The sequence below is a fragment of the Mixophyes fleayi genome, chromosome 9, assembly GCF_038048845.1.
Source record: "Mixophyes fleayi isolate aMixFle1 chromosome 9, aMixFle1.hap1, whole genome shotgun sequence".
Taxonomy (NCBI): Eukaryota; Metazoa; Chordata; class Amphibia; order Anura; family Limnodynastidae; genus Mixophyes; species Mixophyes fleayi.
Window position 1 is genome coordinate 117,828,455 of NC_134410.1, and position 21,868 is coordinate 117,850,322.

A 21,868-nucleotide genomic window follows, 5' to 3' on the forward strand; every position below is an offset into this window, starting at 1 on the left:
GGCAGTAGATTGAGACGTAGGGGGGAAATAGGAGGATTTTGAGCAGCTAATGTTTAGCACTTGCAGAAATGGGGAACGGTCAATAACGTTTTTGATTTATGAACCAGGGTTTATTTCATCCGACAAGGACCTGTGGGTGGAAGAGGCCATGTGTGATGATGTAATCTACTTTTATTTTTAAACTGTTGTCCAAAAAAAAAAAAAGGCATAAAATTATAGCTCTGTGTATATTTCCCATAAATGTTCTTTCTAAACTAATAGTCAACTAACTTAGGGAGGTGTCAAACCACAACGTTGCATGTTAAAAACAAACAAGCAATGTTTTTGAATTGTCATAGCTTTATTTAACCAGGACACTCGCTGAGCTGTGTGCGGTCCACTGCATGCCTGCTGGGGTTGTACTGTAGTTACTGTTCTAGGGCTTATATTTCACTCTTATCTAGGCCAAGGAGGTTGTGCTGGTAGCACACGTGCATGCACTCTGTCGTGTTTATGTACATTCGTTTGCAGAGACATGAGGAGCTCTGTGCAGTTTGACTTAAAAGTTAAATAGATTAAAACTCCTTATAAATAAGGCAGCTTCTAACTGTCATTTAATAGAATGTACTAAATAAATAACTAGAATGTGGTTGCTGTAGGCAACATCTCCACTATTTCAAATCCGCAGTTTAGTAAATATATCCCCAGGTCTTTCCTCCAACTCTGTTTAATGGCGTTATTTGGGTTAGATCAACTATTTTGTTCATGTGTCTTTAATGATCTACGTGATTTATTATGTTCTCAGGACTGTGATGACAGAAGAATTCAAAGTGCCTGACAAGATGGTGGGATTCAGTAAGTGGGATGTGTGTTTTTATTTCTGGGATTGTTAATTACGTAGCGCGCTCTATCCCTTTACCCCTCTCCTTTCTGACAAATTTTGTACAAATCTCAAGTACCCTACAGTTGTAGGTGTTGTGTCACAAGCTAGATGCAGTATGGTCCCTGCTTGTATTTTGTGTTGTAATTAACTTAAGTTTTTTGTTTGTTTTTTTTATTTTCTTTCTTCCCTTTCAGTAATCGGACGGGGCGGGGAACAGATTTCACGAATTCAGACAGAATCCGGATGCAAGATTCAGATTGCTCCTGGTAAATAGCATGGGGTTTCTGGTCTTCTGTTGCTTCTCTTTAAAGTGTTCCTCATAAATCGTACGGCATGAGCTGTTTTTTAAAGGGACACTCAGAGGTCACGTTGTCCAACAATCCTTCCTCGTTTCTAGTAATCGTGTTTCTTAGAAGATTCTGATGTTGTAGTCTATGGATAACTGGTCCCTAAACAGCAGGCTGTTTAAGGGGGGTTTATAACCCCCTTCTAGTCAGTGAGTAGATGAGCAGACTAAGTGTGATATTGTTGAGCACAGATTAAAGCAATGGTTGTTGAGTAGGGTTTTGGGTGGAATACAGTAAGTTGTGATAAGATTCAGAATGGTACTTACCAGGACTCTGGCAGTTCCCTGATTTGGCAGATTCCCCTCCAGTCATGTGCTCCTCTCTCCTCTGTTAACTTCCAATTCAGGTCAATAGTAAGGGGTGAAAAATGCAGCTGTTTATTTTAAAGGTGCTCCGGATTGGTAGGAGTCGCTAGACCGCTGTAGCCCTCAGGGGACCTGCCAAATCAGGGAGGGATGGTGACGCGGGACATTAACTCAGTAACTCCATCCAAAACTACATTTTACATTTTGGGTGAAGTTATCTTTAAAGGTTGCTTGCTAGGAAAACAAAAATGGGCGGACTTGCCTCGCTGATACGTTGATACGCTGATATACCAGGGCGAGGCCAGTGATGTCACAGTAACTTAAATGACTGAATTCTTAGCTTTTTATTGACCTGCAACCGTTTCCATTGAGTTGGTATCATACTTTTTAATAATCGGCAATGGAATTTCAGATTTAACTTGGAACATTGTGTTTTACCATCACAGTTCCCTCCCGTTTTCTAGCAATGTTTTTATCACCAGATGAGGTTGTAACTCTGGGTTACTACATTATTTTAATGTGCTGTTCATAAGAATCAAGAGAACAGGTTTGTATTTGGTCTCATGGCATCAAAAGTGGATCATGATCTATAGAGATCAGTCAATGGCACAGAACGTGGCATGAAAAAGCGTGTATTCAGTAACAGTTGCAGGAGGCCATGTACAAGTCAGTAATTGAGTTATATAATGGGGTTAAGAGTCCTTTCGCATGCAGAACAGAATTACTTTATTCAGCAGTTGATGACAGATCAGTGTTGGTAAATGCAATTAATATGCGGGTGGCGGACAGCTCTTTAATGATTTCTTCTTGTCTTGCAGACAGTGGCGGAATGCCGGAAAGACCCTGCGTCCTAACAGGAGCGCCAGAGAGCATAGAGTGAGTGCTGTGCGAGACCCCTCCCGCTATATCCCCCCCCCCCCCCGAGCTCCGTAATATCTGTAGTAGTAACGGTACAAGCAGTCTCTCCCTTTTGTATCGAATCGTCATGTTGTGAAGTTTAATCTCTTTCCCTCGTCCTCCCCTCCCTCCTCATTCCCAAAAGCTGCAGTCTCTCTCCCACAATTGCTGTCCTTTTTTTTTTTTGGGGGGGGGGGGGGGGGGGGGGGGGGGTTGACGAGCCGACACAAGTCTTTAAAGGTATCACAGCAGGCAGAGGTGATGCTGTGTGTATTTGGTTTTTTTTGTTTTTTTCTATTTTTGCCTTGCTCCCCATCACAAGCCCTTGGCTTAAAACTGGCATCAGTCAACCATCCTTCCTGTTCTCAGACTCTCTGGAAAGATAACTGGTTTCACTGCACCCCAGCAAGTCTCAGGAGTTTTAAGGGGCGTTTCGAAAGCCCCCTCATTTTGCGCTGGGCTGCTGTGACCGCTGAACTGGAATAAGTGTTATTGACAAGTGCATATTACACAGCAAGCGCGAGAGTTTTCTGCTTTGTTTTGCTTTTTTATTTTTTTTCTTTCCTTTTTTTTTTATATGTATAATACATCCATTACTCTGTCGCTGTCTCTATACAGTGTCTGTTTAACCCGTTCATGGCCATCAGGGTGGTAGTAGAAAACCGCTGGCCATTTGACTTTACAGTGAAGTGGTTAATGACCATTTGTGGTTTATTGTGTCTAACTCCCCATCGTTAAATGATGCTTCCTGGAAGGTAGAGTGTGCTTTGACTATGGGTATATGTGATTGGCAGAGGGGGTAGTGTTCATGCCCTTGGTACAGCTATTACATTAATAACAGGGCCTCTTTTCCTACTACAGTTGAGCAGGGTTGTAATATATTGAATGCTTTCCTGAATTGATGCATCTTCTGCCATCCTTATCCCCTCAGGCATGCAAAGCGTCTCCTAGGTCAAATCGTGGATCGCTGTCGGAATGGGCCGGGCTTTCACAATGACATGGACGGGAATAGCACAGTCCAGGAGATCCTCATTCCAGCTTCCAAGGTTGGCTTGGTCATCGGCAAGGGAGGGGAGACCATCAAACAGCTACAAGTAAGAAACCCCTCCCCCCGGAATTGCATGGGTTAATAGGATTCCTCTCTCCTTGGGTCCATCATCCTCATTATCCCCCAGAACTGTATATGTGTATTTTTTTCTCTCTGTTCTATCCACACCATTTTGCTAATAGTTTTGCGCTGCAGCAGGTATAAGTGTGCAATTATGCTCAGTGTGGAACAGGCTTTGTAGGATGTTAATTTTCAGGAGTGCAGTCTGCTGCTAATTAGCACTTAATTCCTGGTACTCCAGTTCCTTTTAAGAAAATAAATCTTAAATTCTATTTTAGTCTCTCTTCTGTTTTATTGGCAAAATGAAGAGATTGTGGCAGATTAAATTTTTTTTTTTTTTTAGTTTTTTCCCCTCCATACTCAAATGTTATTGTGTGCGAGACAGTGACTGATGATGATCGCTGGTTGCAGTTACTTAATGTGCAATATGGGAAGTAAGATCTGGGTACTGCATGTTTGACTGGAACAGCCGCTGCTTTTATGAATGCCGGCTGTGTGTGATTTTAAAGGGAAGTGCTGATCACTCAATCACTGCGATGTCCCTGACATGAAGAGAGCTGTATATTTTTCCCACTGTATAAGAAATAAATTGCCTTTTTGAAAGTGAAAATGAGGAATTGGATGCAGAGCTATAAAAATCGAGTTAATCTTTAAAAACGCTGGTTGGTGGCAGTAGTAGGTTCATTACCTGGTGGTGACAAGTTGCTGCAATAGGTTGCAGATGTCTCACCTGACAGTCTTGAGCGTGCCTAGTACTGCCTAATGCCTGTGTGCTGATATTGTGATGTAACGTTTGTTAGTAAGTCCTTTTGGAGCCAAGTTATATGGAAAATGTAGCCCCTTGAGGCGCGGCAGGTGGTAACTCCATTCTACAATGCCATACCTTTGCGCACCAGCAGTACAGTTAGGTCCTATTGAATTGCGGTTGACGTGTTACCGCAAACGACGTTCTGCGGAGGAACTTGGTTGTTAATGACAGTTGCTGGTCATGTGTCACGATCAGAAACCAAAATCTGTGGATCTCTTCCAATAGATTACTCCTGTACAGTGTTTAGTAGTATGCTGTGTACAAGAAGCTGTCGCCCTCCTCATCCCCCAGTCTATCTCCTCTGAAAGCCTTAGTACCTAGGCCTCTTGTTCCTCAAGTCATGAAGACCCAGGAGACTTCCCTACACTCAAAGTATAAAGAAATCACAATGGAAATTAAGTTTTTGGTTATTTGTTTTTGGTTTGGTTATTTGTTTTTGCAGTATTTTTGGGAGGCTACATTAATCTTTAATTTGTTACCTATTTTTGTTACTTTTAATATCCAAAATTAGTTATGCTACCATAGAAAAGTGGAATTTGTATTTAAGGCTATAATTCACTTGGGTAGACTGCAAAAAAATAAAAGTGATTCACTGTGAAACGTAACTAGCCATAATTCTCCGTTCCCCACCCCCGGAGCCCTGGGGAGGTGCTCCCACTTTTTCCATGCCTAGTTTATTTGTGCAGGAGCCCCGGACGAAAACTGTGGGTGTGAGCGGGAAGACCAATTAGAAGCCACAATCACACATTGCTGCTTCTGATTGGCCTCCCGCTCTCACCCCCTTTCTGCAGCCACTTTAACACATCCGTGATTCCTAGTAGTATGCAGCTTGCATGTACTGTGCAGCTATAGTTTCACAAGCTGATTTACAGACATGACTGAAAAGCACAGAAGAAAGTCAGAAGGGTAAAGCAATGTATGTAGTAATATATTTAGATGGGTGCATCTAATCTAGAAGATGTAATCACTAGCTGAAAATTAACTGCTGCTTGTTTGCACTATAGAAAGAAAAAAAAAAGCTTTTTTTTCTCTTGTGTTCTCAAATAAAAAAAATAAAATATATTGCTGTTTGTTTGGCAGGAGAGAACCGGTGTTAAAATGATCATGATTCAAGATGGCCCATTACCAACCGGCGCGGACAAACCTCTTCGGATCACAGGAGACCCGTTCAAAGTACAGGTATACAGCAAACAGCAAAGCGTTACTGACTGCTGTGCAGGTTGTATGTTGGTGGCGAATTATCGCCCCCTCAGGCAGGAAAGTGCGCTGCGGGTAAGAACACTGTGTTCAGGTGCACAGTAAAAGTCTTTCAGAGGAATCGTGTTTGGTGCTGTAAACACTTAATACTTCTGTGCTGGTGCTTTAGCTTTTATGGAGAGTTGTGACAGTGGGGGACACAAATGCATTACTTTGTAATGTGCTGAAATGATCTTTCACATGAGAGAGCTTAATACACCTGCAATGGGCATTGCAGTTACATGGTTTTAGAGTCTCCATATTCTGTGATGCCAGGCCTTGGCTTTTTCAGCGTATATGTATTTAAGCAGCAATTTTATATCGTTTTTAGTCTTTTCTGTGAATTATTTAATTTTTACAGTTCCCCTCCATGACCATTAAAAACAATCTATACCTAGTTACTGTTTCCTATTACTGGAAAATACCTCCCTGCAAACTTGCTACATTTAGATTCCAGTGCCAGCTGTCAGCGACCCTAAGCGAACAGCTCCACCACAAGTACAGGCAGCCAGAGGTATTGCAGTCCAAAATAACTGCTTTAGTAATGGTTAGTGATTACTGGGTAAGCATGGGACAGGCCTGTGACTTGACTGTTTCTTTATTGGGTTTTAGCAAGCCAGAGATTTGGTCCTAGAGATCATACGAGAAAAGGACCAGGCTGATTTCAGAGGGGTACGCAGTGACTTCAGCTCCAGGATGGGGGGAGGCAGTATAGAGGTAAGTGGAATTTTATTTCAATCAGTCCAGACACATTCCTGCAAGTTCTAGTTTATTAGTCACCATTTGTGCTGCTACTGTTATTTGGGTTACTGGTATGTACATGGGATTGTGAAACGTTGTGCTATGCAGTAACGGGACTTGTTTCTCCTGCTGCAGAGGGGGGTGGGGGGCACAGACATTTTCCACCCCAAGGAGGCAGATAACTGGGGGGGGGGGGGGGGTGAGGGGGGTTAGTTTGCCTTTTCCTTTCTCTGCTACATATGGAGGGGGGACAGGATGGCGATCGCAGTTTCGCCCACCTGTGATCCAGGAACCCTGTGACTTTCCAGTACGTTACCTTCAAGCATCAGCCGTCTGCCCTTCTCAATGAGCAAATCCACACAGATGTTTTGGTGCTTTGCAGCATTTTGGAGCCCTGTGTTTCTTCCACCTGGTTACTGGTGTACCCTTCTAGGGCCTGGATACCCCCACACTCACTCTCTTGGTTCTCTTTGATAGCCACAGGAAAGGGGTCCAGCTTTCCCCTCCCCCAGTTGAACTCCCAGTGGATTCAAACATCTGATCTATGTGGTGGTGGATTAGCAGACTGTTATACTGGGGGCAGGGAAGCGGATTGGCAGGCGGTTATAGTGGGGAGTGTGTCAGGGAAGCGGAGTAGCAGACTGTCGTAGTGGGGAGTGTGTCAGGGAAGCGGAGTAGCAGACTGTCGTAGTGGGGGGGTGTCAGGGAAGCAGACGGTTATAATGGGGGATGTCATGGAAGCGGATTAGCAGACTGTTGTAGTGGGGGCAGGGAGGCGGATTGGCAGATGGTTATAGTGAGGGTGCAGGAGGGAAGCGGATTAGCAAGCGGTTGGGAGGGGGGCAGAGAAATGAATTAGCAGGCGGTTATAGCGTGGGGGGTGGGGCAGGGAAGCGGATTGGCGGGTGGATATAGTGGGCGGTGTCAGGGAAACGAGTTAGCAGACTGTTGTAGTGGGGGGGTGTCGGGAGCGGATTAGCAGACGGTTGTAGTGGGGGGAGGGCAGCGGATTAGCAGACGGTTCGTTTGTGCAGCCTGCCTCCTAGGGGTGGGATAAATAACCTCATAATCTGTGTCCCCCTGCAGCGTCGGAGATAAGGGTTTAAAAGGGGAGTACAAAAATTGCCTCATGTCAATGTGGAAGCCACAGTTAAACATTTATTAATGTAAATATGCATTTATCCGTCTAATAATGCCAAACTATCGTTCTCTTGTTGCTTTTTTTTTTTTTGTCCTACTTCTTTCCAGTGGTCCTCAGTTGATATGGGAGATATAGCAGAGTTCATGAATGAGGTTTGTAAATTTAGTCCCATTCCATGTGCTTAGTAAGAGACTGTCAGTATAAGACATGGACTGTGCAAGACATGCGTGCTGACTGCAGTCCTGTGTCTGAGCCCCAGGTGCTGCGTTCCTCACGTGCGCCCTCTTTTCATCCTGACCAGGTATCTGTACCGAGGTGTGCAGTGGGCATCGTAATAGGACGAAACGGGGAGATGATCAAAAGAATTCAGAATGATGCCGGCGTAAGGATTCAATTCAAACCAGGTGGGTTCAGTGTAGTTGATGGTGTTCAGTGCGCAGCCATCGGTCGGGTTCATTAACGCTTCCCCCTGTATTCACTCTAGAGGCGCCCTTTCATGTATGTGACTGTCTATTAACATACATCGTTGTTTGCTGACTGGGAGCTGCTGTGATGATCTTTCTCATACTATGTACATATACCAGAAGCACAAGCCATCTGTCAAAGAGCTACTGATATTGTTGACAGATATATATGGAAAGAGTTCAGGGGCTTCTCAGTACTTGAAAGATATTTGAGATAAAACCGGACGGCGGAGGAAGATATTTTCCTGCCCACTGCAGACTTCCTTCCTGTAGATCCCAATGAAGCATACTGCTCTCAATGTAAAATATCTCCTGATCTGTAAAGTTATGGGAGCTTTGTCATATAGATCAGTGGAAGACTTACACTTAGCTTCCTTATATGAGCAGCTTAGGTTCTCTGTTCTCCGTTTATTAATCCAAGTCTGTAACTTGACATGTGGGGTGAACGTTCCCAGAAATGAAGCTGCAGGAAGCGAGCAACTTCTGAATACATATTTAAGCGACTATAGCAACTTGCAGCAGGCCTGGACAACCTGTGGCTCTCTAGTTGTCGGGAAGCTACAAACGGCAGCATTCGGTAGCCAGCCAATAACTGTAAGGATATGCTGGGATTTGTAGTTTCCCAGTACATGGGGGGAGATGCAGCTTGTCCATACCTGACCTACAGTTAAGGGAGGCCAGATGGTACAAGTTTCCCTCTTATGTTATGTTTCTGGTGCGGTGGGTTTCAGTTTAAATACAGGTTGCTTTATTTGAGTCATTAAACACGAGTCTGTATATACCCTTCAGAGTGTTGCACGGATTGTGTTCCCTGGTGATGTAATCTTCCTGTACGCATTAGACTTTTCTCTTCCCAGAAAGAGGAAGTTGTATCAAAGGACAAGTATAGCAGAGGATTAGTTTTTACTCTAAGGAACCACAATGTCAAGTATCCTCTGTTGTGGCATCTGTATTTTTTTTATATTTCTATACTTATTTTTTAATTAAATGCCTGTCATGTAGCTCCAACTATAGGCTTTCAGAAAATGGCAGCACCGTAGATGTCCTGGTGGTCCTATAATCTAAGTAACAGCTGAGCTCCTGCTGGCTAAAGTATAACTAGTGTTATTTGGAGAACTCCGTTCACCTTCCGTGTCTGTAATTACAACTCTTCTGGCTCCCGTTAGACGGCTGAGGGGAATTATTAGCCGTTGTGGAAGGGGTTAAACGCTGTCCTCACCGGCACCTCCTATCTGTTCTGCTCCCGTTTGTAAAAAAAACTAGGTGCTCCTAGAAAAAAACAAAACATTCTTGTAGCTTGTAGGCAGGAAGCTGCAGTTTGTCCTACTGCTGTCGATCTTGCTTCTGCCGGCCTGTTCCTGCTCTACAGCTGGCTGCCGTACATGTGGCTAAATGCTTTGCTTTCGTTGTGTTTACCTCCTGCAGATGATGGAATTAGCCCTGAGCGAGTGGCGCAGATAATGGGCCTCCCTGACCGGTGCCAGCATGCCGCACACATCATCAACGAGCTCATTCTGACGGCACAGGTGAGAGATGCAGGTCACACCGGGGGCCAATCCACACACGGCTCTGGGGACTGGGCACACTGTAGCTGGTAAAACTAAAACCTGATTAAAATGTTTACCGCATCTGGAACTCGGGATTAGTTTATCCTCTTCTGTTGTGGGTATATGAAGGTAGTGTAGCCAATAGTAGACTTTGCTTCAAAGGCATTGACATCAAAACTGTTCTTTGCGTAACTGTTTGGTACATGTGAGTGTGCTGGGCATAGTTTATCTCTCCGTATAGGTTTTAGCACCCTACCATTACCCCCTCTATTGTAACCCATTGACACTCCACCTAAACTGCTTTTACATGAAGGTGCCCAGAGAAATAGATTGTGGGGATTGTGTTTTTTCCATCCCCAACACATTACCCTGCCTGGCACATTCTTCAGGCAAAGTATTGCCCGGGGGGGAGAAGGGGGTTTGGCATTGTATACAAAGCTCACAGAATTAAAATGTGACCGCTCAGACACTGTACCAGTCTAAAGATGCTCATTAATTTCAATTAACTGATAATGTAAGTATGTACAGACGCTATAATGGCTTGAATGATCTCCTGCAGGAACGGGATGGTTTTGGGAGCCTTGCCATGACCCGGGGAAGAGGACGCAGTCGTGGTGATTGGAACATTGGTACGCCAGGAGGAATGCAAGAGATCACCTACACGGTGCCAGCGGACAAGTGCGGACTCGTTATCGGAAAAGGTAGATAAGTGGCAAGAGGGCTTCCTGTAGCGGATAAATATTGGTTTATTGCAACTCTTGTACACGAAGCATATTATATTTGGGCTGTGCCGGTTTTGTGGTCCTAAGCTTTGCTCCTGCCAGATTGGAGTCAAGCACAGGCTCTGCTCACGCATTGGGCCAGATCACAGCTGGACGTGTAATAATCCTTTGTATGGAGCTCCTATTAGCTGAAGTGAGAGACTTTTATCCAGCACTGTAGAGAGCAAAATATGGGTCTCTGAGAAGCTGAAATGTGCTTAAATAGGGGCTGGGTGGTTGTGTTGCATGTTTCATTTAACTGGTATGATTTAATGTATTTACCCACACACTTGAGTTATCTGGTGACGCGGAGGGGAAAACACAATGTTCTGTACATCCGTCACTTACATAGCTAATGCTAACATTATGATTACATTGTATTTGCGTAATACCACATAAAGGGTTTTCCACCTTCAGAAAATGTTTGTGCTCTATACATTACTTTACACACTGTTCTATGCTTTTCCCGAAAGGTCTTCTATCATGTACACAGACTTGTTTTTGTTGCCCGTATATCAGACAAAGCAGTTACAATTGTATCCAATGCAGAAGGTAAAGGTGATCTGTCCTATCCAAGGGCAATGGAAACAAACCACTTTGAGAGCTTGTTCACATGAAAAATATTAGTTGGAAGCGTAGACAAAACCTTTAGGAGTTAGAAGAGCGTTCATCAACCAGTCCTACAGCCTCCCTGCGGCACAGTGTACTGTACTTGGGCAGTCTCCCCCTAGAACACCGTAATATCGCTGAGTGTGAACACTTGTGAACGCTGTTTGTCAGTGTATATATACAGGGCCTTACACTTATACACATACTTTAAAGCTGCTATTATATATAAAGCTTTAAGAACAGACATTTAATTTTTAAAATGAACGCTCGCATGTTTTATAATCTATGTGAAAGTTGTAATTCATTTTTAAAAAAAAGAAAGGAGATAATAGAAAATCACGTAAGGATAAAGCAATGTATTATGTAGAAGTTGTATGTCCAGAACGACAAGTTATTCATCTGAAGGTGGACAAACTCTTGATAGTTGTGTGGTGGTGATCATCCCAGGTTTATCCTCGAGGGCTGCAGAGAGAGAGTGTGACGGGGCACAGAGTGACGTAGGCCCAGTCCCCAGATCTTTTCGCTTCGTTCTTTGCGATAGTCCAATTATTGAATCTGGTTGCCAACAGCAAAACAGCAGTTTAACGTTGCTCCATCTAGATGTCTGGGTGTAAGCGAAGGTTTTCGAAATGGCCTGTAGCCAATCGGCAGTTTGAACCTTTTATTGTATTAGAAACCTCAGTTAAGGGTCCAACTTGTAGTCATATTTCAAAAAGGCAAAATTGGGACACAAATGAGGCCGTCCTATGATTCACCCCGGTCTGCATAAAGCCCTTCGGGGTCCGAATTGGGGACAGTCCTGCCAAAATAGGGATTGCTGGGAGGTATGTTCTAGCCAATCGGAGCTTCAGATCCTCCCTTTAATAGGTGATTTCTGGATGTTTGAGAGAGCAGCAAGGAGACCTTAACAGGTTGTATGGCGGTCTCTAGGATGTCCAGAAGGACTTTCCCAGCTCGCCATTTAAATAGGTATAATCCCTGAGAATGATGAATTATCCCTTTGTATTGCCTAATCATATCCTTGAAGCCACAACACCATCTATTCTGTGCACCCTTGCTGTGTGTTGAATAATGATCCTTATACCTTTCTTTCAGTTTTACGCGTTGTTCTTTATTATATGTTCATTTGCTTTTTAGTTTTAAGATTAGTTTTTTTTTTTTTTTTTATTTGGCCGTCTCTCCGTTGTATGTTCTGTGCAGCGTTCGGGTTTTGTAAGCGCCCAGCATCCATAAATCTCTTGCTGTTTTTGCCTGGTGAAGCATGGGTGTGAAATTCAATTATAATCACAGAACGATTAGCAGCTCGGCCACTTAGGTATATTTAGAACCAATTTGCTTATCCAGCCTGCCCTTTGTACCTGCTGTAAAGCATGGCGCTCTCTGTATTTCAGTTCTTTAAATGTTCGCTATAGCTGTGCGCGGTTCATTTATACAGCAGTGGGAACTCTCCCGGCACAATGTGTGTGACCTGCAACTAAGGGCTCGCAGTTGGTGTTAAGTCAGTTATTCCAAAACTCATTTTGAGGTTTTGTACTCTGCCTATTTCAGAAGTCTTTGCGAGTTTTGCAAATAACCAATAGTCTTGTAGCATAACCCCACGTTATTTTATATAGTCTGAATCTGTCACAATCAACTGTTGGAGTCCAATACTGGTTCTTTGGATCAAGGCTGTGTTTTTTGTTTTTGTGGTTTTGTTTTTTCAATCAAATTCTGTTGTGTTGCCACTGGGCTACCTTGGTTGTGCCTGTTTTCTCTCTCTCAAGTGATTTTTGGATGTAGACAGACCAGCGATCCTACGGAATTGTTTGTTTTTATTCACTAGTTAACCCTTTGTCAGAACGGTTTATGAATATTTGCTGTAAATTGGCTAATGTGACCGATAGTTTCTGTACAGCCTTGGAAGAACAAGTGTATTGGTGCTTTCCTGATTGGTTGGATTACACCTAACTTTTGATGAAGAAGAAGAAAAAAGAAAAGATTTTCCATTCTATTTAGTGTACAAACGGTGATGGACATGGTGTGGCCCTCTAGTCTTCAAAAGGGCCACACGTTACCCTTATTCTCAGTAAGAAGTTCAAATAGTACATTTAGTCAGATAGATCTACGCATATGTAATAACATATCAGCCGGCACTTTAGACAAAGTGTTTCAAGCTACCAACAAATGTGACCGTAGAGCAGGAGAATCCGGGGGCCACAGGTGAAGATTCTGAGGGCCACCTGCTTCCCATCACTGGTCTACACGATCCTCTTGTGCAAAGTTATTTCCTGATCATGGTTCTGTTGACATGATTCACTCTGATAATCTTTGGAGACATGATTGCGGTCTCCTTACCTGGTTGCAGTTTGATACCCAATAGGGTGGTGGTAAAACAAATCACAAAACCTAAACGGCCCTATGATTCGTATTTGATCCATTATGAGAATGCTGTGCTCCTTGTAACCTAGTGGGTGCGAGATGTTGTGAAATAGTTACAGTGAGCCTAATAGTTCTGTCTGGGGTCACCTACCTGCAGTTTGTGGGCTGGATCAATATTAAATGAGCATCAAGTCTCTAGGAACTAGTGACCTCACTGAGGCACGAGGCATTCTATGCGGCAGCGCTGTCACTAGTTTCTAAGGAATTGGATGATTGGTTAATTCTAAATGTCTGCCGCCTCGGACAACAGGGTCACCATAAATTCTCAAGTACGATGGCGGAAATTTGGAGCGCTACCTGTGGTCACACTCGTTATTCCATGGTCACCACACATCACATGCCACAATCGTACTACTGCCATCTCTGTCCTCTCCTGAGATGACTGTAACCCTAATCTGACAATAAGAAACAAACGCATGAAACCTAAATGATACCTTTTTAATGGCAATCTCTTTCCATACATAAGGTGTCGGGTGTTTTGGGATCTATTTGCCAACCCTCTCCCTTTTTGGTAAAAAGAGCCATCGTACTGATAAGTGCAAGTTTCTTTGTGGTAACTTCTGTACAGAGTTGTGATTTCTTTTGCGCTAAAGTTTGTGTCTGATCTATATTAAAATATGACACTGCCTCTATAAGTAGTCTATTGGTGCTCTTAGCCTAGTTCTCATTAACAAACGCTCAATGCTTTCATTCTACAGTAAGGTTTCTCCTCTTAGTGTAATTTATAGTTATGTCGTGTTCCGAGTTTGGGCGCATTCCACCTTGTGGTCTGTGTGCACGTATGTAACAATCGTTCAAGGGGGATATTGCTGTACAAGATGTGAGCGACTTCTTTGCCCATCTAGATTCTGGCTGTCGTTGAGATGGTTTTTAGTTAAGTTCACAACCTTTTGCTAGGATCAGTGGAACAAACGAGGGGGGGGGGGCACTGCTTTACCTGGTACTATCTAATATAACAGATATATTTTTTGTACACACACGTGAGAGGGGGCATTTAAGGAATAGTGATGACTACATGGCTTTTGTGACACTTCAGAGTGTTCTATATCCCATACCTGACTAAAGCTGGGTACACACTACACAGTTTTCGTCAATAATCGGCTCAAACAGCCGACATACGACCGCTCGTTCAAAAGTCGGGTCAGTGTGTGCAGTGACACGACGGTCGAAAGTCTGCCCAAATGGACGATTGTCTCCTCATTTGGTTGGTCGTACCGTTTATATTTTCGTTCCAATCTCGTTTCCGCTGTGTAGTGTGTATAAACTTCCGACCGATCCACAACAGTGAGTACGAAATTAGTCATTGCTCACGACAACATGGCTGTAAAAAGTTGCTAAAGGGACGTCCGCTCTTCCTTTATCGTCCTAAACAAGGCTAGTGTGTATGCAGTCCATGGATCCGAGCGATCGGAACATCAATCGCATGTAAAATCACTCGTCATAAAAAGTTGGTCGAAATTTCTGTAGTGTGTACCCAGCGTTAAGGAATAAGTAGTCTTTAAAGCCTGCACTTTAAATGTAATCAGTTAGCCAATTTAAATGCTCCACTTCCTCCTCCTCATAGTGTGGCTAACAAAATATAACACTATAATGTTTGTTCCCACTTGGGAGAGTTTTTATTATTTTGTTTTTAGTTTGGCCTAAAGAGGAGTAAATGACCGTGGAATGTGTGACCAAATTTGAAAAATCTAATTAGTTATCAAACATGTTATCACTCAAAGCAAAGCAGCGTCTCAGTGGAGTGCTCGTGGCTCTACATAGAACTAATGCAGCCCTATCTGCTTTTTACTTAACCAAAATTGGTGCAAGTCTTATTTGAGTTTGAGATGCTGCCACCAAGCTCCAACTGCATAGAATAGGACCATACACTTTGTTAGCAGCCACTTTGAATGTGTATGCTGAGCGGAAGTCTTGGCTGTGAGATGCCTACACCAAGCAGACGACCCCCCCCCCCCCCCCCCCCCCCCCAAAATCTCCCCCTCGGTCCAGGCCCATTTCCATGATAAACGCTGTGTCACTGACATTCAGGGGCTCTCAGCCCCAGCCTGTCCACACTGCCTTTTAACTGTCTTGATTAATTGCTTTACAATTTGCCACCCAGCTGGGGGCCCCTGATTCTCCCCCCTCTCACCTCCTTTTCTGGCTGTCCCTGTAAATAGAAGGGGAGGGGGAGATGGGACTGAGACTCCCAGACTACAGGGACAAATTGGGACAACTCTGCTGACTAGTATGGGATTGGGGACTGCAGCCCACATGTGAACAACAGAACCTATTTACATGGATAAACAATCCTAATACTTTGACCAGTATAGAAAACCGACCACGAGCTGTCACTTCCCAGAGAAACATACAGTCAATACCAAGACTAGAGTGAAGTAAAACAGATATAGTGTGACGTTAAAATGGAATGTTCTATTATGTGTTTGGTATTGATTATATATTGTGGGAATTTAAGTCCGCATTAACTTTCTGGTCCGCCTATTAGCAGCCCCAGCCCGGATTGTATGTCGTCCGCCTGTGTCGCGATCAGCGCGCACTGTTGGCACTTTTTAAAAATAATAGTTGTGTTAACCAGATAAAGCTGTTTACAGTCAACACCCTATCCTCATTCACTCCATCTTATTCTGTTACACCAGCTCTCACTCACAGGCTCATGTAGTGAAAGGCTCGACAAATTAGAGGTTAGAGGTGACCACATCGGGGGTCCCCTGCTGAGTACTCTTCTCCTGTAATTGATTGGGAGAGCGTTCTGTGGTGCATCTATCCTTTATGATCAGCTAATGGGGGGAGTGGGTCCTTGAGAGGAAGGGGGGGTCTCCATGTATACTAGTAGGCAGATAGATCATTATCCCCATATACATGCTCTGGATTTTCTTTTTGGGAAAGGAGGAGGTGGTCAGTTGCTAGATATAGATAGAGAGATGTGTATGTGTATATATAGATATAGAGAGCTAGATATGTCCTTATTGCATACAGTGCTGCCCCCTGCTGTTTCTCATTGTTTATCAGAATGTACAGAAGCTTGGCTCTTTTTCCACACTAGAGATGGTGGCAGAGGTTCTGTTATCCAGACCCCCATTCGCATGTCCTTCCATATGCCGTGTCTTCCACTGCCTGTGTTGTATACAGGACACGTGTGATCTTATATTGCAGCAGTGTTTATATTCCTGTGATCTGTTTCTGAGCGGTGTTTTAAATGCCAATTAAAGCACAGTATGTAGCCAATACTGGAGTTTTAGATAGATATATTTTCTAATCCTCCATCATTCGGGGCATGTCCCCTCATACACTCAGAGGGGAGTGAGGATTTGGTCCGTTAGTTGTTAGCTATAGTTACATAAATTTGGAATAATGGAATTTACGGCATAAGTGCTGTATTGTTGCAGCTAGATATATAAACCTGCAGTATATAAAGTGGTTGTGGACAGTTCTAATGTCTGTTGTATGATCAGCGCTGAAGCAAATCCTAACAGATCCTTTTTTTTTTTTTTTTTCTTTACCCCCAACAGGAGGTGAAAACATCAAAAGCATAAACCAGCAGTCAGGGGCCCACGTGGAGCTCCAGAGAAACCCCCCACCCAACACGGACCCGAGTGTTCGGATATTCACCATCCGAGGTGTCCCCCAACAGATCGAGCTGGCCAGACATCTCATCGATGAGAAGGTTGGGGTAGGTTTGTGGGTGAATAGATGGAGGGTGCAGAGATACCCAGCTTGTCCTGACTTCTGTTCTAACCCTTCCCTTGTCCCACCTGGTGCTGACCCTTCCTCTGACACCATCACTAGTGTACTGACAACCACCTTGTCTGTCTTCTCATACAGGGCACTGCAATAGGCGCTCCAAGCAGCTTTGGCCAGAGTCCCTTCAACCAGGCGCATGCGACACCTCATCAAAAGTAAGTAGCCTCTGTACATGGCCACCTTTATTCAGACTTCTGCTTTGTGTGTGTGTGTAAATTTGGAAGCACCGGTACTTTGTTGGTCATTCAAATTGTAATGATTGATTTTCTTGTCGTTTTCCAGTGGTCCTCAGGCGTTTGTAACACAGGGTTGGGGTAGCACTTACCAGGCGTGGCAGCAGCCTGCCCAGCAACTTCCAGGTGAGTGGAGGCCGCCGGTACACCCTCTGTCCTAGACAAAGACAAAACACGTGGCTTCTAGTACACTGATTATTTGTAGTTTGTTTCATGTCATTGTATGTTACTTGTATATATCGTAATCTCCTCAACGTACAGCTCTGAGTACAACCTTGGTGCTTTATAAATCATCATCATTTATTGTTATATAGCGCCACTAATTCCGCAGCGCTGTACAGAGAACTCTCACATCAGTCCCTGCCCCATTGGGGCTTACAGTCTAAATTCCCTAACATACACACACAGAGAGAGACTAGGGTCAATTTTGATAGCAGCCAATTAACCTACTAGCATGTTTTTGGAGTGTGGGGGGAAACCAGAGCACCCGGAGGAAACCCATACATACAAACTCCACACAGATAAGGCCATGGTCGGGAATTGAACTCATGATCCCAGTGCTGAGGCAGAAGTGCTAACCACTGAGCCACTGTGCTGCCTAAATTAAAGATAATAATGGCTGAATGTCTCCAACTACATTTCCCAGCATGCTCTGGTCTAGATAGGCAACCTCTGGCTCTTCAACTGTTGTGGAACTACAAGTCACTGGCTGGTGGGGGGCATGCTGGAACTTGTAGTGTGCCACACATTACCCAAGCCGGCTGGAGCAATAATTTATTTTTATTTCTTTTAAAGAAAAAGCCTGTTGCTATTTAGCTATGGGTCATCAGGTGATGCAGCCTTTTTAGTGCAGTGTTATGGATGCTTCTCGAGACTTGCTTTGTATTGTAGTTTACCTGAATGTTCATAGCTGTGTGCCAGAATACCAGAATACAGGGCATTGTCCTAGACGGATACATTAGCAGTCATACATCCTATCACTTGACTATTCTTCCTTTTCACTCTCTATTCGTAGTTTCCAAGGTGAAATGATCATATATGCCCCCTCCCTTTCTCCTTACTCCCACGCAATGGTACTCGCTAATGGAGAGAAGTCACAATTAGGTGTTGCAGCGATTCATAATGCCTACCTGGGGATGTGACGTTGGCTGGTGACAGAATAATGTTAGATATTGGATGTTTAAACACCACATAAGAGCTCGGAGTTCTCCCCTTTCCAAGCGACTCTGGAATGCTGGCGAATGAGGGGTTAATAATTGTAGGAGTAGGAAGTGCCCCATGGTGCAGTGGTCAGACACATACCAGATGTAAAGTTGTCTTATCTCCTGCGGAGGCATTGATAAGGCAGCCTCTCTATTCCCCGGTGAGGCATCAGGCAGGGAACACTTACACATTGTGTGAATATAGTCTTCAATATTGGTCCAGTGGTTTCCTGCAGAGAATGACATAGGGAACAAGCTGGGAGACCTGTTCTGTTCCAGTGGTGTAATCCTTCTCCCATTATGCTGTTTTGAAAGAGTCCCATCGCATAGTCTATTGTCGCGTCGTATTGTTTGCAAGCAACCATTCAGATCCCAACTGGTGAACAAATTCAGCGAGTCCCAACTCCTCCCTCTCCCACCCTAATAAGTGATCTAAACATTTTCTAGTTTTATTGCCTCTAACAACCCCCCGCTTCTCATACATAAAGCGCCCAAACGGGGGTAAATCATGCTGGATTGCAGTCCATTAATTGGCGTGTCCCTCAATGACTTCCCAAAGAAAGGCCATTGATGAAGGTCCTTTTTGTGAGAATTAGCAGGTGGGCACTTTGTGACCTTAAGTCATTCATTAAAGGGACAGGGCCTGACTTGTAGCACTGGTCAACTCTTCACCCGCCTCTCGGCTCTCCAGCTCTGCTCCGTCCGGCTGCAGAATGTGCCTTGTCCAGCTTAACTCTGTTGCACCCCATACGTCTTTTTAATCACATCTATTTACTTGTTTTTAATTACTGAATATATCGTTAGATCAAGTGACCTGCCGTGTTAGTAGACATTGAGCACCGAAAAGACCTAAAGAAAAATTAGACTGAACTCTGCAACCATTAATACGTATACAAGTTTTACTTGTATGTGATATGCATGCACTCGCCCAGACAATTTTTAAAAAAATTCCAGTATCTTAGAACAAGTTCATTGGGGCAGGGAATCCCTATTACCTCTTGTTTTGGCTGCAAGAATTCCCTCATCTTGTGCTCTTGTCTGTAGTACTAGTAATAATTATTTGGGGTTTTTGGGCATATTTGGTATTTATTTATTTTTTTGCTTTTTTTTTTTTTTTTTTTTTTTTTTTATATTTTAGGTCAGTGATATTTGGCATGAGCCATAAACACTAATAAAAAAAAAAGCAAAAAATAAAACACAACACATTTGAAGACCAGTTTAATGTGAAGTCCTTTAGAGAAATTATCTAGTTTTTTGCTTTTGGAAACTTTAGTAAGCTGTTTTAGTGAAATCTCCACACTTCAGTGAAAGTAGAATAAGATCGGTGTCACTTGTACAGTCTCTGATGTGAGCCGACAGATTCCTTTTACTGGTCACCGTCACTTCTGATTGCCCCATTTTGTCTCTTGAAATAAGGTTTTAGGATGAGGCTGTTTTTCCACTGCTGTGCAAAATAAACCTAGGATAGCTGTAACGTGTTTAATCTGTAGGTTTGCTGTATTGACACGAATTGAGTGGGAGGTTCAATCCCAATTTTAGGGGGCGATTCATTTGGCACTGAGGTTTCGTAGTGAGGGCGCAGCTATGTTTTGACGTGCAATACCGCCAATTGTGGTCATTAAAACGCGGCTCATTTTTGCTCTTAAATCTCTACAAATGAATGTTGAGTTTTAATTAAAAATTTAAGGTAGTGACACACTCGGATCTTTCAGTAATTTACAACCTGGGCAGTGCTTCTTCTAACTACTCTTAAGCCATAAAGATATGTATTATTATTATTATTAATTAATAATTAATAATAATATGTAGACGATTGAAATTTCCGTAACATGGATACAATATTTATTTTGCATAGTGTAATAATTTTTCAGTGGTTTAGGCATTGCTGTGCGTTTAATACACTGTGTGTCTACAATAGCCGTTCCACAGCAATCTGGTTCATTTCTGGCTTCCATGGGAGTCTTTTTGCGGGGAGCAGGGGGGCTGAGTAAGATAGCCATGCGTCCAACAGTGGTGATCCTACTGAAACTGGGGTCATTATTCGTCATTGTGGTTGGTTGAAGCCACACTGGACCAGTTACCGTCATAATATCCAGGCTGTGCATATATTACCTAGGCTGTATATGTATCTCCCTAGGCTGTACATATGACTAATGTGCTGCAAAGTCTATATTACCACTGCTTAGACATTAAAGTGTGAAGTCATGTACAGTGATACCATCTGCAGCTTTCTCATACACAGAACATTTATACCGGTGATACTTAAATTACATTTGCACAAAAATAGTTTTGAATGGATGAGGGGAGAGGAAAAAAAAAACCCAAGAATGTGCAAGCGTACACTATATTAAGTAATGTTTCTTTAAACCATACCAGCTGGTTGTGTGTGATTTGACTTTGTACTGCTAACTTTATCCTCTGTAACAAATCTGCTGTTCTCCCGTCTCTATGGGGTGTCGGAAAATGAGCCACAATTTGAGAAAAAAAAATCATTGAGGAGATTTGTCTCTGACTGTTCCAGGGACACAACGTGGCACCTTGTAGCTGACTGAACCCCCCCTTCACCCCCTCCCCCCAAACTAATAATGTACGTGAACCTTTGGTTTACTCTCTGTCCTCTTCTGTTCCCAGGTCAGCAGAGCCAGCAGCAGAATGCTCAGCCGGATTACAGCAAGGCGTGGGAGGAGTATTACAAGAAGCAGAGTGAGTGTTTGTCAGCCATTACATCCACACTACATGCAGGTCTAAGCTAAGGCAGCGCTACGCAACAGGGGGCTCATTCTGTAGGGAGATTTAACTTGCAAGCAGAGCTATGATAGTGATTATTACTATTCGCCCCAGAACCCCCCCACCAGCCACATCCTCTGTGCTCCTCCCTCCTCTGTATTGATGAACTCTCTTGAGGTTGTGTCTATAGTTAGTTATCTTTTCCATCACTGCAGATCAAGCTGCCAGCGCCAGCTCTCAGCCAAGCTCTCAACCAGACTACACGATGGCATGGGCAGAGTATTACAGACAGCAAGCCGCTTATTACGGACAGTCATTGGGACAGACGCAAACCCACAGCCAGGTAGGTAGCACCCACGTTTCCTGTCTAGTGTCTGTACCTCCGTTGAGCAGACTTTTGTATTTTTCCCATCCCTTGATAGGGGGGACTTTTGTCCTGTCTGTCTTAACCGCAGTCTCATGTTCAGCAAATGTATCCTCCTGTTGAAACCTGCGTCTGTCACACGCTCGCCTTCCTGGGTTGTTATTTAAGAGATGATGTGAAAACATCCGTGCAGTGCCATCGATAACGCTAGTCTGACTGTATCCAGGTAGACGAGGAGTAAGAGGAGTCACTTGATAGTTAAACACTTTTATTTAGCATAGGGTTCCCATAAACAGTGATCCAAGTATGCCGTATAAGGATTCCTGCACTGGAATGTTTCTCTTCTATTAAAGGACA

At 43.6% G+C, this 21,868-nt stretch overlaps 1 protein-coding gene across 5 annotated transcripts in view; it reads left to right on the forward strand.

Annotated features, from left to right (window-relative positions):
- Positions 1–21,868, forward strand: part of FUBP3 (far upstream element binding protein 3) — a 41,407-nt gene that overhangs the window by 17,601 nt on the left and 1,938 nt on the right. For 2 of the 5 annotated variants that reach the window (XM_075185220.1, XM_075185221.1), the window contains 15 exons: positions 785–834; positions 1,057–1,128; positions 2,333–2,390; positions 3,343–3,505; positions 5,408–5,506; positions 6,176–6,280; positions 7,553–7,597; positions 7,747–7,849; positions 9,335–9,435; positions 10,016–10,157; positions 16,754–16,914; positions 17,067–17,140; positions 17,268–17,344; positions 21,052–21,123; positions 21,363–21,490. In XM_075185220.1, the coding sequence (XP_075041321.1) occupies positions 785–834; positions 1,057–1,128; positions 2,333–2,390; positions 3,343–3,505; positions 5,408–5,506; positions 6,176–6,280; positions 7,553–7,597; positions 7,747–7,849; positions 9,335–9,435; positions 10,016–10,157; positions 16,754–16,914; positions 17,067–17,140; positions 17,268–17,344; positions 21,052–21,123; positions 21,363–21,490 (1,450 nt within the window). The remainder of the gene's footprint in view (positions 1–784; positions 835–1,056; positions 1,129–2,332; positions 2,391–3,342; positions 3,506–5,407; positions 5,507–6,175; positions 6,281–7,552; positions 7,598–7,746; positions 7,850–9,334; positions 9,436–10,015; positions 10,158–16,753; positions 16,915–17,066; positions 17,141–17,267; positions 17,345–21,051; positions 21,124–21,362; positions 21,491–21,868) is intronic. The other 3 variants (XM_075185222.1, XM_075185223.1, XM_075185225.1) reach the window with 2 other exon arrangements.